The sequence below is a fragment of the Myxocyprinus asiaticus genome, chromosome 16, assembly GCF_019703515.2.
Source record: "Myxocyprinus asiaticus isolate MX2 ecotype Aquarium Trade chromosome 16, UBuf_Myxa_2, whole genome shotgun sequence".
Lineage (NCBI taxonomy): Eukaryota > Metazoa > Chordata > Actinopteri > Cypriniformes > Catostomidae > Myxocyprinus > Myxocyprinus asiaticus.
Window position 1 is genome coordinate 30799541 of NC_059359.1, and position 17913 is coordinate 30817453.

Genomic DNA, 17913 nt, shown 5'->3' on the forward strand with positions numbered 1-17913 from the left:
TTGTGGGTGGACTATTCCTTTAATATTTCATATCAAATATCCTTATACGCCATGTTTGCAAAAGTGCAATAAATTATGGTACAACCCACATTTTTTCAACCACATGGCTTTGAAAACTGGATACTTTATTGTGTCTGGAAAATAAATGGCAAGGAGGCAAGAGGATGGAAAGATGATGCCAATTTTATTAAATGGAACTATGTTGCAGAAATAAAAGTGTAGCCTAAAAGAAAAAACAAGATTTTTGACTAAGTTTATAAATGTCTGCAAAGAAAAGTTAACTAATGCATACATGGACAGAGCCCTGTATTCAGAGATACAACAAGAGATTACTGGCTTAGTGGTCAACTGTAAAGTGATTATTGTGAATACATTGTTGTCCTCATTTAAACCTCTTTGGGGCTTTAGACATGATAAAAGAGTTGTCCTGGTAATTATGGCCAACTGCCAACACTTCCCAGTAATTATACTGAGCTAAGATTCTGAGATGCTATATTCACAAAGATCAGTCAAATTGTTATAAGAAAGTATAGATCAAAATACATAAGAATAAACTAAAGCCAAAATAAAAATAAAGTACACTGATAACGTCAGTCCTTCAGCTAAAGATACAGGTTCGTCATCAAGTGGTAAATATTGAAGTATTCTGCTTACTGTCCCACTGTGAAATCTCACGAGGAAAGACCGAATGCAACATGACAGACATCCACATTTGAAGATATTATCCTGAAAAATCACACATAATTAATTTAGATTTACCAAACATAACAGGTTAAAAACCTACAAGCAAATGTGAAGTATCAAAACATATAAACAGAATTATAGTTTGATTCGCATTAAGCCACCAGATGGTACTGAGGCTCTGATCATAAAGTTATGTTATATAGTTATATGTGCATACATAATTGAGAACAAGAACAAAGAGATAAAAGAAGTCACTATCATTATGAAATGGCAACATACCTGAGAAAAAATCGTTATACAGACCAACTTGATAGAATTTATTAAGTGTGGAAAGAAAATAGACCTGCATAAAGCAGCTGGACTCAGCAGGGTGTTGCATAGTGTTATACAGTAGTTATGTAAAAGGCTCTCTCCACTTTCACGAGGAACCACTTGGAACAGTCAGGATGTTATTCATTGGACAGAACAGTGAGATAAAGACATAAAAACAGCTGACCTAAAACAGGCAGTTCACATTAGACATTTAAGTTAGTTAATTGAAAAGTTCGTCCTCTGAGGTGACTTCTATGTTCTCACCATACCCTGTGTATGTTCCACCAAAGTAGTCACAACACTGCCATTGTGAAGGACTGCATCCATTGTTCTATTGTGTGGCCACTCCCACATTCACCCTTTCTTTGTTGTTAAAAGTGACCTTTATAAAATTTGTTCTTACTACAGCAACATATCAAAACATAAGTATCTATCTACAAGGTTAATGTTTTGCATGTTCCCCTGGTGGCACCATCTTGGCAAACCATACAACGTGGGTCCCATCATATGCTAAATTGTTCCTTTTCCTCCACATGTTAGGGACACATCCCCTTATGAGAAGAACTGTCTGTCTGTCTGTATCCAAAAGATGACTGGCTCTTTTACCTGTAAGGCGGGACTTCCTTTTCTACATCCGTTGACCACTAGGCATTCCAATTTTTCTCATTCATTTTAATAGAAGTGGCCCATTTCCGCTAAATAGCCTCTGGTTTTGGGTAGGGCTGAAACGATTAGTCGACGTTATCGACAATGTCGACAATAAAATTTCAACAAAAATGTTCCTTGCTGAATAGTCGTTTGATCTCATTTAACGTAATTTAACTCTAATGATTGCGCATGAGAGCAGCACTTAAAAAAACAGCACAAATTAAACAGACTGAGTTTAGATACTGTCATTGACATACTCCAAGGCAACAGCAGAATTTATAATTAGCAGTCACAATAGGGTACAAAAGGTATGAATCTAAATTAAAGCAGTATTCATCTGCAAATCCATAAAGGCAAACAAAAAATTATAAAACAACATCGGCCTTATTACATCAGTGAAATTTTTTTTTTAAAACACATGTAACTTGTCATTTTTGACTTGAGACAACAAGAATGCATCACACCAATTCCTTTGATGCTATAACTGAGTGCATATCTACATAAACACCATCTGAATTTTCCTGGTGCCAATTGGTCTTCTATTTAATTCTTGAAGTGCGGTGAGCGCCTCTTTGTGGTTTTCAAACAGTACCGTTGCAGAACGTCTGGAATCTCCATTTCTATCATACTGCAATGAGGCTGATCCTGGAATCACTCTGTATCCATAGCAGAAGTCATAAATCTCATCAATCCTTATCTGTGAGGGTAGATTGAGCAATTTAATGCAGGTTGGACCATCAAATTGTTGGCCAGGAGATCGATAACCATGGTGCCCATTATCATCTGATCCTGGTCTAAATGCATTACTGTTGTCAAAATTAGGATCAAAGCCATCACGACCTTCATAACCAAGATTCAACTCGGGCTGCATATCGAAATCATCAGGCCGCATCTGGGTATTAGAAAAATGAGGACCATCGTTGTAAACTTCTCTGGCTCTCTGATTGTTCCTTTCTGGTGGGCTCATCATTGACTGATCATTCACACCAAAATTCTGCATCTGGGCCAATGTTATGCACTTCAGCATGACTTCTGATCCTAGAAACCTTTGTCCGTTAAGGGACTGTGCCATTACGGCCTCCTTCTCTGACTGGAAGATCACCAAAGCCTCACCAAGCCCAGCTCCTCTTTCATCACGCAATAAGATCACCCTATCCTCAGACAGTTGAAATCCATGGAAGAAGTCCGTGATCTCCACTTTCCGAACATCAAAGGGCAGATTGCGTACGTAGACGCACCTCATCTCGGAGTCAGGAATGCTTCTTTGCAATTGGGACACTTCAACTGATCGTCTTGACCCTCTGTTGTCATCTCTCTCATTGACAGACAATTTTAACATGGCAACCATTTTCTCCTTGGAGAGAGGTGACACATACACAACCTTGTGCAGCAATGTTTCCTTATGATGAGCCAAGCCAGCACAATAGTCTGTAAGATTTCTAAACACCACAACAGCCGATTTGGTTCTATCGTCCTTCTTTTGGACAAAGATAATAATTTGGTCATCCTTCAAAGGAACCGGATGAAGTAATGCCCTCAAATCACTCTTTTCAATCGCATGAGCCAAGTTTTCAAACAAGACACAGTATTCTTCATGGGACGGGGACCGTGATCGTGACCTAATCGAAACAGGAGATCGAGATCTTGCACGGTCTAAAGACTGTCTTTTCCGATTGTCTGTTCTAACAACACCCCCTTCTTTCAGCCATTGCTCCTCTGTGCATCTTGTTATTTGTACATACCGTGGTCCAATGTACTGACGATCCCTCTTCAGACCTTCAATGGCATCCTCTGTGGTAGCAAATTTTGCAATAGCATGTCCATTAAATGTTCCACGCTGGTTCCTCAAAAAGAGCATGTCTTCAACTTGTAACCCTTCAAAAAAGTTACGAACATTTTCCTTTGTTGCGGAGAACGGCATCCCAGTCAATTTTAGATAAAGGTCATCTCTCTTTAAAGCAGCCCCTTCCCTCTGATTTCGTGTCTCACTGAATGAAGATGGCGATGGTCTGTTCCTAATTTCTGGATTATCTGCCCTTCGCACATCTGCTCTCGGTGAAGGACCTTGTTCCACAGAAGGTCTTTTGACACACTCCTTGTACATTCCCCTGCTTTTTAACTCAGACCTCCTAGTGCTCTCCTCAAGAACACTCTGCATTTCTGACTTGCTACTCAGAAGCAAGTTGACAGGAGATCCCTTAATGCAGCCACCCGAGCGTGTCATCGCTCGTCTTGCATCTTCATCTGATGCAAATATTATAAAAGCTTCCTCAAGCTCCCCGCCAATTATATGAACCCCACCATCAAGAATTTTGAGCCCAGTGAAGAAATTGCGAATGTCCTCAGAACCAGCCGTGATTTGGAGTCCCTGTAATCGGATGACCACAGCCATGATGGAGCACACACAACAGCACCTGCAGACAGAAGGGGCACATATAATTGCGTTAACGCTTACACAACCGCTGGCTCCAAATCAAAATATTGAAAACGGCTCCCAACGATAATTTTCAAATCAAGGTTTAACAACCAAGTTTAGTTGTGAAACAAAAAAAAACCTCTCAGCCAATATATAGGCAATAACAAGACAAGCCTGTCTTGTAGCCCATAAAAATGTCTTTTGATCCAAAGACAACAACTTCCCACAAAAAAAACAAGACTTTTCAGGTTAACAGGACAGACTAGTTTTCCAAATTTTTGCATCATTCTTTCAGCTTCTGCGTTCAAATATGTACGTTATATGAACTCCATTCACAATTTCATCAGACCACATCATCAGAAATAAATATCATTAAAAGGTTAGAAATGACAAATTCAACACCTGGTATCCATACAGCTGAATGACACAAACTAGCTAATTAATTAGAAAACATTTTTAATCCGGTTAAATCCTATTTTTTTTTTTATCAAATTGGCAGTTTCCAATTCCACCCTGTAAACAAGTACTGCTGTAACTGTAAGTAACAATGTTACAACAAAGCTAACAATAAGAAGTCAACACCAAACAGTGATTGACAACAACTCATTCATGTCTAAGTACTAAAAATAACCAGGCACCCAACATGATTTACAACAACCACTTTACAAATGGCAAGGCCATCAAACGTGAATAAAAACAACAGGACGTATATTTGAATTCCATTTCACTTGAGTGCAAAGTCTGCCTCATAATAGCTTTTAAATACAGACTATGATATTCTTGCAGTTTATCTTTCAACAAACTGCAAATCAGCACAAACAAATGCCAGATCACTGAAGAAGCTAAGAGAAAAAAGAAACTCTAGAAAATATCAAGACCTTTTGAACAAGACTTTTTGAAATTACTCCCATTAAAAAAAAAAAAAAATACTAACTAGTTTTCAGGCAAAGAACGTCTCGGAATTTTCTGACTGAGGGACAAGGAGCGCATCGCTCGCGCCTCAGAAGAACTCTGAGTCTTGTATTGTGGCCAGTGTTCGCAATGCCTTGTTCTCTTTGTCTCAGGGAACCAAGGTTACGTGCTTAACCAAGACGTTCCCTGATGACTCAGTACACTTGACATTGCATGCTAACGCACATGGAGAACAGAATCCCATCACGCCGCACTACATGACAACCTTCCAGAGAGGAAACATGGTGCTGCAGTCCCGCGGGACAACGACCGACATCAGTATGTCGTGATGTGACCCTCATGTTGGGCCAGGAGGGGAGCACTTAGAATGAATATATGAACTATAGTCATAGTATGAATTAACCCCTTCATGAACTCAGTCAGGATGGGAGTTATTTATAATGAAAATGCTTGTGACTTTATGGTAAAATACAATGGCCTGATGCAGGCGGTTGTGTAAAATGATAGGGAGCCCGTACTTAAGTGGAGGGGCATAAGTATATGTTTGGCAAACAAAATAGAAAGCGCTCCAAACAGAGAGGACTTGTGAAGAGAGAGACGTTACATCTAGGTTGTAAAACCTTGCGAATGTGTTTTGAGAAGACCATCCTGCTGCAAAACATGTCTTGTGAAGACACACCATTCGTCAATGCCCATGAGGACGCCATGCTTCTAGTTGAGTGTGCATTAACACCACTCGTAAGCCAGGGCAATCAAATCAATGATCCAGTGAGAAAGTCTTTGCTTGGATACAGACATTCCTTTCGTGCGTCCTCCATAGCACATAAAGAGCTGATCAGACAGTCTGAACTGGCGGGTTCACTCAATGTATGCATGTAGTGCCCGCACATAGCTTTTTCTGGGTTTGACAGTGGATTTTGAAAGACCAGAGCCAAACTCCAGACATGTATTGTCAATAGATAGTGAATCTAAGTCACTGACCCGTTTTACTGAGGCTAGAGCCAGCAGTAGTGCAGTATTAATGGAGAGCATGCACAAATCAACAGAGTCCGAAGGCTCAAAGAGGGGCCCTGCGAGCGCTTTTAGGACCAAAGTTAGGTCCCAAGTTGGGACTGTAGGCCCGGCCGAGGTGGATTTAATCATCTTGTTCCTCTAAAGAACTTTATGATTAAATCATGCTTGCCTATAGTGGCACTGGAAATATGAGAATTTCACGTATAGGGCAGTTTACTGGGTCTTTGCCATGTGAAAGACACCAATCAGTGAACACATTCCATTTTAGCACGTAGAGGCAACTCGTGGATGGTGCTCTGGCCTGTAAAATGGTGTTCATGAATGAATGCATCAGTTCTGACGTGTTTAATGCGCTGTTCAGTGGCCACACATGCCGGTTCCACAGCTTGGGCTGGGGATGCCAGATTGCGCCTTGTGCCTGAGAGAGGAGATCCCTCCTCAGCGGTATTTCCCATGGGAAGCTGTATAACATATCTATCATTTCCAGAAACCATGGCTGATTGGGCCATTTCAGCACAATTAAAAGAACTGTTTCTATGTCCACCCAGACTTCGCTGATGACAGAATGGAGGCGCACCGGGAGAAGCAAATACTTGCTTTTCGCCCGCCATAAGTGGGCTAACGTGTCATGGCAACATATATACGCCACTACTGTTGTGTTGTCCGAACGATTCACAATATTGGAATGAAAAGCTCTCAAAGCTGGAAGGACAGCCAGTAGCTATTGGCGGATGACGTCATGGCCGTTTCGCACCGGTTTCCAGGTGCCGAAAGTCGGCCGTCCATTACACACCACGCCCCACCTGTGTTGGATGCATTTGCGGTCAACACTTTCATTCTGAAAGCTTAACCCAGCATAACACCTTATTGGTAAAGGGCTGGCGCTGTCCATGGTGCTAGAGCAGCCAGACAGTGACGAGTTACCGCAAAGCACTAGAAAATGAAATTATTTCAATGTTAATGTTTTTTCAGTTTGAACCGAAACAGACACCGAAGAATGGTCTGTACGTACTCGTTCATGAGGTGTACACGCATGAACTCCTAAAAGGAGATTTACTGGCCAGTTGACATTAGACCAGTTTTTCCATATTCAATGCAGTAAGTCTCTGTGTTCGCTCAATAAGTAATTCTGAGGCAATTCAAAACACACACACACCATTCATTTTCAATGGGGTGAGCGCCGCATCGATAAATTTTGTGAACGTGCGGGGAGCCAGAGACAGACTGAAATTAAGAACTTTAAATTGATATGGAGTTCCCTCGAACACAAATCTAAAAAGCCACCTGTAACGCGGTGCAATTGGTTAATGAAGTATGCGTCCTTCAGATCTATTGACGCAAATCAGTCCTGAGGACAGAAGTGCGATAAGATCTGTTTCTGAGTTAACATTATGAATGGGCGCGTCTCAAGCGTGCAATTCAAGCGTCTCAGAACTAGAGTGGGCCGAAGCCCACAGTCCTTCTCCCGGAGGAATTAACAGCTGTAAATCCCGCTGTGTGTGTCGCAGTCTGTGCACGCAACACCAGCTGACCTGTGGTCAGACCACAGATTGTGCTCGATTGTTGTAAACACCAGCTCTGACAAGTCCGTGAGGACTTGCCACGCATTCCTGCAGCAGGACAGCAGGCTTGTTAATTCATATGAAACAACCTCTATTGTGTTTTGCAAGAACAATGTGTACTTCGGCTCATAACACTGCCGCGTCTTTGGACGGAACCGTGGAAGAGAGAACACCAATGAAACGGGGTGGCCGATGTGCAAATTGGATCGTATATCCATGTTCGATTGTTTTTTAGCACCCAGTCGGAATGCCAGTGAGAGCTCACCATCCGTCCACGTAACGGGACAGAGGGCAATTTGATATTTTCATAACATATAATGCGGAGCTCACCATTGGGAAGCGGTTGCGCATAATGTGCGGCTTTGAAGTGGGAAAGCCCTTTGTTGAAAAGTGTGAATGTGTCGTGCATGTGCAACGAGCACTGTAATCTTTTTTTCAATCTTTGTAATTCATTACAAGATATAATGCACCACTCACCATTGGGAAGCAGTAGAGCAAAATATGTGGGCTTTGAAATGGGAAAGCCCTTTACTGAAAAAGTGTGAGCGTCTTGTGCAAGCACTGTACTCTTTTACAATCTATGTTCAAACATGATATAATGCGTAGGGATGCACCAATACCACTTTTTCACTTCCGATCCAATTCCGATATCAGAAATCTCTGTATCTGTTGTTATTTTGCATAATCAGTTTAGAATATCTTTACATTATTGTGTGGAACTAATTGGGAGTACACTTTAATATATAAAGAAACACAAACCTCTAACTACACATTATTTCAATATACACTACTCATTCTTTATAATAATTTTATTTTTCACATTTTAAGCATACGCCTTCAGATCAAAAAATTAAGATCATGAGAAACATTTCAGTCAAGTGTTTCAAAACTTTTGACCGGTAGTGTAAATGTATAGCTTATTGAGAAACACTTTATTAACTAGTATACATGATGATGTTGCAGCAAAATTAACAGTAATTCCAGTCTTCAAGTCTTCAGTAGAAAAGAAACCAGTGTTTTATTTTTGCCTTTTTTCTTTCTTTTTTTCCCCCAAAAAATTTTTCAACTTGCATCTGGACTTTAAAGGATTCAGATCTCTTTTTTGTTCAATTTAGTTGTAAGACATCAGTCCACTTTTCATACACACAATTATTTTTTGGAACCCATTTAACTTGTTATACATTGTAAACAAATACTAATGATGACAATAATAATAATAATAATAAAAAATTGTTAACATTATTATTATTGATTTTTAATTTTAAATACAACAGTAGTATATTAAAATCATGCACTTTTTAAACCCTCACACTTTTATTTTGACATTCTAAACTCTCCAGGAAGTCCTGTATGTGTCTGTTTGTAGGCAAGTTCACAACAGTTGAATTCACTTCTTATTCAAATTCTGGTCAAATGCACCTCCGGTGCTGTTCTAAATGCATATTATAAGTGAACCAAACTATTGAGCATCTACATCGGAGATGCTGTTCTTGAGTAGCGCTCAAATACTGTGCACCGCTGTGAAGGCTAAAAATAGCCGCGAGTGCATCACCAGCCTGTGCAGGAGTTTGTGTCAACAGAGCAGCACCATTCACTAACGCGCTGGCGCTGTGCATACTATATATTTACTTATTAAACACAGCCTTTTGTGATTCACAGAGCTATTGCACGTCTTCAAATGGTTCTGAATAAAATGCACAAGTCATATGAACTGCTTTAATGGTGTTTTTATGGTTCTTTTGTCATTTTTGGAGCTTGACTAACACACAGTATCGGATTTGGATCGGGCTCGTCGGACCTGTACCCGATCCGTCTAAAAGCTTCAGTATCAGAGCCGATACAGATCCAGGTATCGGATCGGTGCATCCCTAATAATGCGCTGCTCACCATTGGGAAGCGGTTGTACATAATATGCAAACTTTACGAGTCGCTTGAGGGCGTCCGGACTGCAGGAACCATTCATCAAGGCAAGATTTTATTCTCTGGAGCAGACCACTGGATATCCAGCTCTTCGATCGCCCTTAAAAGGACTCGAAGCATCTCCTCAGTGGCGCATACAGTCTCCTCGCTCTTGCTGGGGCGAGGGGCGGTAGCATCATTCACTGACCACTCGCCTGATGCAGCGAGAGACATGACATCGTCATCATCCCCAGCGTCAGAACCGCCGAACGAGATAATGTATCGCCATAGACGCGTTGCATGGAGATTGAGTGGCTCGTGGGGCATGTGCCGGCACGAAGTCCACCTCAAATTCATCCTGCTCGACCTCGCGACGCCTCCTCGTGTAAACCCATCGGGTATCACAGAAGAGGTGAGTGGGAGGACGCGTGAGGCTGAATCGTCCCTCAGAAAGAGGGCGATTCGCGAGCGCAGCGTCTTGAGACTCATGCCCTCGCAGTGAGGGCAGTCTGTTTCCATGAGAGGTGACTCTGCGTGGGCGCGGCCCAGACAGTATATGCAGCTCTCATGCTGATCTGACGGCGGGATTTGTCTCTCGCACAAGGTACACTTACGGAACGACATCTTTAAAAAGACGCGAACACGTAAGTGACATATTTATAAATATATATATATATTTTCACACAATATACAATTGCTTTGAAAGAATACACAACACCTGCCGAAGCGCTGTGGGGAATCAGGATGCTGAAGCGGCCCGTTCACCAGCGAAGCGTCAAGTGGTGAGGCGGAGTGATGTTCGCCGGAACACTGCAGGGGAGCGGAGAGTCTTATCGTTGCCGTGAAGATTCCGCCCGCTGACTCCTGTAGCTGACGGCGAAGCAGTAGAGGGCTTCTAGACGAGAGATGAATCGCTGTCTGGAAGGAAGAAAATTCTGAGGAATGGTGTTTGTGCACCTGCTTTTATTGCAGACAGCTTCGCACCTAAAAGAGCAGGGCTTAAACACCATAGCCAATATTAGAATATTGGCGTTATTGTAGAGAGGTTTCAACTAGGTTGTGTGGAAGGCCAACTCCCCATATGCGTTAGCATGCAATGTCACATGTACCGAGTCGTAAGGGAACCAGCATTTTTAACTCAATCCAAGTCCTGCACGGTTAAACTCGACTAGAATTCTCCAATGACACAGAAATGACAGAAAATTGTGTTCCAGTCAGCAAGCATTACGCACTCTTGTGCATGTCCACTTTTAACAATGAATAAGCCGTATTTCGAAATGCAAAACACTTGAGAACCAAAACCAACGGATCATCCGTAGACTTAACAACTAAACATCCATTTTGCAACACTTCTTCATATATATATATATATATATATATAATAAAACTCCCCATCCACGCAGCAGCTGAGCTCAGGACGCATTTTCACATCAGTATCACAAGGACACAGTGTACAGGCATTTCGCTTATTATCGGGTCAAAACATCCGTGCTAAATTAATAACGACTTTTAATATAAACGGTTTTCTCATTACACTGGGGACGACTACTAACTTGTTTCCGTGAAAATTCACCTCTGTAGTAATCTGCTAGCTATCATTTCTACACGCTTTCTGAATCACAGCTGCACCATATAGCTACAAAACAGCTAGCATTCAAGTACAACGCCGTTTTAATTACCACAACATTCGGTGACAGAAAGATCTGTATATGTTATGTTGTTTAAAAAGCACGGCCAAATCTGCAAAAAAAATGCGGACATTATGAAGACTGTCCTCGGTAATATCGCTCGTTTTAGAAGATTGGATAGGCCCAGAATGTTACACGCACAACATTAATCAACTTACACAAAACAAAGGAAATAGCACTATTCTCCAAATGCAAAATAATGCGCAATAAATGCCGATTTGCGATGTCGTCTTTCCTATTTCCACCGTGACGAAGCACAAACTTCGCAGTAAAATATCTGAAGCGATGACAAATCGCGTAAAACTAAGGAATCCGCATCTCCTGCACCGCCATCTGTAGACTACGGAAGCCTAGAGGCGCGAGGACAGACTGAAGCCTCGTCTGACTTCTTCTTCTTCTTGCTGTTTTACGGCGGTTCGCAATCCCATTGGTGTATTACCGCCACCTATCTCCCATTTGGACCATCGACACTATTTACAAATAAAATACCTACACCACTCAATCTACCTACACACCTAATTTCCTTACACCGTCGGGGCTGCAGCTTCAGCTGGCGCTGCGTGTTCTGCTCCTCCAGCTTCCACATGCAGCCCCTAAAAAAATAAAAATAAATAAATAAATAAAACAATTCCTTTCACCTTATATTCGATTAACTAGCCCAGAACTTTCCAGATATTTCATCACTATAGATCTTTTATTACTTCCTATTTGTGGATTAAACAAATTCTTTAATGTAAGCTGTTCTCCCTTTCTGCTTAACTCTTCTATTACACTCTTTCTTTCCTCTCTATATTTCTTACACTGAAAAATTACATGCTCCACTGACTCACTGACTCCACACACTTCACAAAATCCTGTTGGATGTTTGCATATTAAGTATAATGTATTGTTCAGACCTGTATGACCCAACTTTATTCTTGTTATTATATTCTCTTCTCTCCTTCTCCCCCTCCTGATAATCTACCCTTTCCTACTGCTGGTTGCATTGCATATAAATGTCTGCCTTTTATTTAATTATCCCATTGCTTTTGCCATATGTTATTAATATTCTTTTTGATTATTGATTTTATCTATAATCTATTAAAAGACACTTGGTTATCCACTGTTTCCCTCTCTAATGCCTTCTTAGCCAATGTATCCTCCTCTTAATTTCCTTTCAACCCCTCATGCACTGAAACCCACAAAAATGTATAACATGTATATTATTCTGCAGTAATCAGTATAAATCCTGAAGAATCTCTATTACCAAATCCTGTCTTGTATCTGACTGCTGAACATTCAGACTTAAGAGGGCTGAGCTAGAGCCTGAGCATATGTTTACATTCTGAGCTCTTTACTTACCCACTTTACTGCCATCATTATAGCAATAATTTCTCCAGTAAATACCGATAAATAATCTGATATCCTACTTATCCTTGACACTTTCAACTCGTGTATGCAACCCCTACACGACCATTTTTTGGATCTTTTGAAGCATCAAATGTGTGTGAAATCCCCATATCTCAACCCCACATACTTCCTAACCTTATACACTTCTGATTCACTATGTCCTTCATTTTGTCTTATTCTAATAGAGTTAGATCAACATTGGGGTGAGGCATGACCCATAATGGTACTGGCGGCATAGTTAATATTGATGAATATCTATACTCCTCTAATCCCATATCTTTAACTATATCTCCAACAACCCAGCCAATATTGGTGCATTTACTTTTCCCATGTTCCCAACTAGGACTCACTACCTTTTTTGTAGGGTGATTTTCACTCTGGCCTCCTAAATTTGCCTAATATGACCCCATTAACTGCTGTCTTCTTAATTGTAGAGACATTTCACCCATTTCAACTTGAAGAGCTGAAACTGGAGATGTTAAATATGCTCCACAGCAGATTCTTAAAGCTTGAGACTGAAATCTGTCCAGTTTAATTAATTGAGTTTTACTTGCTGATCCATATACAATACAACCATAATCCAGTACAGACCGTATCATTGATGTATATATAGTCTTTAATGCCATTCTATCTGCTCCCCATATTTGACATGACACACACCTCATTACATTCAATATGATCTTGCATTTCCCAACCATCTTATCTATATGTACTCTCCACGTTAATCTACTATCAAACCATAAACCCAAAATCTTACTATGGATACACATTCTAATTCTCTTTTATATAATTTTAATTTTACTTCCATATTCTTTGTAAAAAGGATAATCTGTGTCTTTTCTGCTGAAAACTTTAATCCCTCCTTTATCGACCATTCCTCTACTTTATTTAATGCAGACTGCATCTTCTTCACATTATACTCTATATTTCTTCCTTTTTTACCAAAGAGCCCCATCATCAGCAAACAATGACTTACCAATTGTTATATCTACCTTTGAAAAAACATAATTTATCATAATGATAAACAATAGAGGACTTATTACACTACCTTGAGGTGTTCCATTATCCACCACCCCACTAGAGGATATGGCTACCCCAGCCTTCATCCTAATTCTTCTCCCAATTAAAAACTCTTTTATCCAGTTGTACATTCTTCCTCCTATACCCATCCTCACTAATTCAATTAATAATCCCTCTTTGCATAACATATCATATGCCTTTTCTATGTCAAAAAATAGAGCAATTACACATTCTTTATTAATAAATGCCTTTCTTATATCTGCCTCTAATGATATCATTGGATCCAGTGTCCTTCACCCACACCTAAACCCACTCTGATATGGAGAGAAGAAATTTATTTTTTCTAAATAATATGTCATTCTATCAGTAACCATTCTTTCCATTATTTTACACAGATGGGAAGTTAAAGCTATCGGGCGATAGTGTGTAGGGATACTTGGATCTTTGCTTGGCTTCATTATAGGTATAATTAATGCCTCCTTCCAGATCTTTGGCAATACACATTCCATCCATATTCTATTATAGAATGCTAACAACACTTCCATTGCAATATCACTAAAATGCTTCACCATACAGTAACTAATACTGTCCTGCCCCAGTGTAGTTTGTTTCATTCTTCTCACTGCTCATTTTAATTCTGTCATAGAGAATGAAACATCCAACAAATTATCCATTGCCTCTCTTTTCCTCATTAAGTCTGGACATTCTTTCACTATATCTTCTTTTAATTTCTTACTTTGCTCTGTTAAATTATCTGAACTATTTACTCTGACAAAAGCCTTCAGAAACATTTCCTCTTTATCTTCATCCTTCACAGCTATATTTCCATCCATATTTAAAACTGGGTACCCATACTCCTTTTGTATTCCACTCATTCTTTTAATCATGCTCCATACTTCTTCCACTAGCGTATTCTTCCCTATTTCACTACAAAATAATCTCAAATATACCCTCTTAGCCTCTCTTACTGTACTTCTGACATCTGCTTGAGCCTGTTCATACTCTATCAAATGCTGAAAATTATGTGATTTCCTGATCTTCCTGCTTCTTTCTTCCTTCTTATTGCATTTGCACACTCATCATTCCACCACAGAACTATCTTAGTTTTCCTCCTACCTTTACTCCTTGGAATATACTATGTTGTTGCTGATTGTATAACTTGTATTATTTGTCTGCTAATCATCTCTACTGATCCATCTTTTCCTATTTTCCTATTTATGTTCTTCAACCCTTCTTCACTCACCTTCATAAATTCCTCCCAATTTGCTTTATCATACCTCCATTTACCTACCTTATCTTGACTCATGTCTGTTATACCTACATTTACCATAATTGAGCTTAATATTGGAAAATGATCACTTCCTACTGTACTCTCTCTTAAAACCTTCCAATTAGTGATACCCCCAAGATAATCAGATACCAATGTTAAATTCAATACTGATTCCTGACCTGTAATCACATTCACTCTTTTATATCCCCAATCATTTAGGCAGACCAAAAGCCTCATATCCACCAAATCTTCGATTACTTGCTGTAGCACTTCTCAGTGGAAGGAGGAGGCGAGAAGCAGATTTCCTGGTTCAGGTAGGCGTTTTTATTTTCCTCACTGCAGCACATACACACTCTCAGGGCTTTACGTTGTTGGATAACACAGTCTAAAAAACATCCACAAACTAGCTTACAAAATACACTCTCTACTTTGTAATAATAATAACTTTTGACTTCACAGTCCGTGCCCAGGCTCTCTCTCTCGTCTAACTGCTGTGTGGCTCTATTTATGCCGCTCTCCCCATGCTCACTGAAATTAGAGACAGGTGTTAGGCATAATTTAACTCAGGTGTAAGCGCCCTTACCGCTTTCTCTCTCTCCGGAGAGATGCTTGACCACGCCCCCACTGCCACATATCCCCACCGCCCGACTCAGGCCGGGGCGGCATCCGGCCTGCCTACCACTCCCCCCCAATTCCTGGAAAGGAAATCGGCGACAGCCATCTGCGCTCCCGGTCTGTGGACCACCTTGAACTTATACGGCTGAAGAGCCAGATACCAACGGGTGATCCGGGCATTGGTATCTTTCATGCGGTGGAGCCACTGGAGTGGGGCGTGATCGGAACAGAGGGTGAAGGCCCGCCCCAACAGGTAGTATCAGAGAGTGAGGACCGCCCACTTGATGGCAAGACACTCCTTTTCCACGGTGCTGTACTTAGTTTCCCTCAACGAGAGCTTATGGCTAATGTACAGCACCGGGCACTCCTCCCCCTCCACCACCTGCGAGAGCACGGCCCCCAGCCCCCTGTCTGAAGCATCTGTCTGTAAAACAAAAGGGAGAGAGAAGTCAGGTGAATGTAAAAGCGGCCCCCTGCAAAATGCAGCTTTAACTTGCGTGAACGCCCGCTGACACTGCTCCGTCCATTGGACCGGGTCTGGAGCTTCCTTTTTAGTGAGATCAGTCAGCGGGCTGGTGATGTCCGAATAATTAGGTACGAACCTTCTATAATAGCCAGCCAGCCCCAGGAACTGTCTCACCCCCTTTTTGGTCTTGGGTCTCGGGCAGGTCGCAATCGCCGCTGTCTTGTCAATTTGGGGACGCACCTGCCCGTGGCCCAAGTGGAACCCCAGATACCGTACCTCCACCCGTCCAATCGCGCACTTCTTCGGATTCGCTGTGAGTCCCGCTCGGCGCAGCGATCTCAGAACCGCCCTCAGATGTTGCATGTGCCGCTGCCAATCATTGCTGTAAATGATGATGTCATCTAAATAGGCAGCGGCGTAAGCTGAATGCGGTCTGAGGATTCGGTCCATGAGACGCTGAAACGTAGCCGGGGCCCCAAACAAATCGAACGTAAGTGTCACAAATTGGTCTAATCTAAACGTTGTGGAGAAGGCGGTTTTCTCATGGGAAATTGGTGTCAAGTGTATCTGCCAATAACCCTTCGTCAAATCCAATGTTGAATAAAAATGAGCAGTGCCCAACCGATCGAGCAATTCATCAACGCGAAGCATTGGATACGCATCAAATTTAGACACTGCGTTGACTTTTTTATAACCCACACAGAATCACACAGACCCGTCGCTCTTAGGCACTAGAACAACTGGGCTGGACCAATCGCTGTGGGATTCTTCTATTACCCCCATATCAAGCATTGCATCCAATTCTTCCTGAACTATTTTCTTCTTGTGTTCGGGTAATCGATAGGGGCGGCTACGTACCACGACCCCCGGCTCGGTCTCGATGTGGTGATGGATGAGGTTTGTACGTCCCGGTAGAGGGGAGAACACATCCGCAAACTCCTGTTGCAACCTAGCAACCTCCGTGAGTTGACTCGGTGAGAGGTGGTCTCCGCAAATGACCGGGGTGAACTGTTTATGTTTTGAACTCACCTCTGGTCCGAGCTCCGCCTTCTCGGGAACTACCATAGCCAACATCACGGGAACCGCCTCCCTCCACAATTTCAGGAGATTGAGGTGGTATATTTGAAGTGCGCCCCCTCTATCGGTTCGTTTAACCTCATAATCGAGATCTCCCACTCGTCGTGTGACCTCAAAGGGTCCTTGCCACTTGGCGAGTAATTTAGAGCTCGATGTGGGAAGCAATACAAGCACTTTATCTCCCGGTGCAAATTCCCTTAGCTGAGTTCCCCTGTCATACAGTCAGCGCTGTCGTTCTTGAGCTTGGAGCAAATTCTCCTGTGTTAGCTGCCCCAAATTGTGGAGTTTTGCTCTAAGATCAAGAACGTACTGAATTTCATTTTTACTGTTTGAAGGTCCCTCCTCCCAGGCCTCTCGCAATACATCAAGCACACCACGTGGGCGTCGCCCATACAACAGCTCGAATGGGGAGAAGCCAGTGGAGGCTTGCGGGACCTCTCGTACTGCAAATAACAGGGGGTCGAGCCATTTATCCCAATTTCTAGCATTGTCATGCACGAACTTACAAATCATGTTTTTGAGGGTTTTATTAAATCGTTCCACCAGGCCATCCGTTTGAAGATGGTATACGCTGGTACGAATCGATTTAATATTTAACAACTCGTACAGTTCGCGTAGTGTCCGTGACATAAACGTTGTGCCCTAATCGGTGAGGATTTCTTTCGGAATCCCCACCTGGGAGATTATTTTGAAGAGTGCCTCCGCAACACTGCATGCTGAGATGTTGCAAAGAGGCACTGCTTCTGGATATCGTGTTGCATAGTCCACTAGGACCAATACAAAGCGATGTCCGCGTGCTGACCGTTCTAATGGCCTGACGAGGTCCATTCCAATTCTCTCAAAGGGGACCTCGATCAGAAGGAGAGGGCGCAATGGCGCTTTTGGGGTGGCCGGTGGGTTAACCAGCTGGCATTCGCGGCATGCCGCACACCACCTGCGGA

At 41.9% G+C, this 17913-nt stretch overlaps 1 protein-coding gene across 3 annotated transcripts; it reads right to left on the reverse strand.

Moving 5' to 3' along the window:
- Positions 1–163: 163 nt before the first annotated feature.
- Positions 164–11478, reverse strand: LOC127454343 (RNA-binding protein 12B-A-like). 3 transcript variants are annotated; one of them, XM_051721476.1, is made up of 3 exons: positions 11294–11478; positions 10166–10365; positions 164–4058 (listed from the first exon to the last, which is right to left on the reverse strand). In XM_051721476.1, the coding sequence occupies exon 3, from the start codon at positions 4034–4036 to the stop codon at positions 2141–2143; it is 1896 nt and encodes a 631-aa protein (XP_051577436.1). In that variant the 5' UTR covers positions 4037–4058; positions 10166–10365; positions 11294–11478; the 3' UTR covers positions 164–2140. The 3 variants fall into 3 exon arrangements, with proteins under 3 accessions (XP_051577436.1, XP_051577434.1, XP_051577435.1); XM_051721474.1 differs by lacking the exon at positions 10166–10365; XM_051721475.1 differs by having other exon boundaries at positions 10170–11478.
- Between the last annotated feature and the right edge of the window lie 6435 nt (positions 11479–17913).

Coding starts and splice junctions, on each gene's coding strand:
- LOC127454343 (XM_051721474.1), bottom strand. CDS start 4,036: ATGGCTGTGGTCATCCGATTACAGGGACTCCAAATCACGGCTGGTTCT.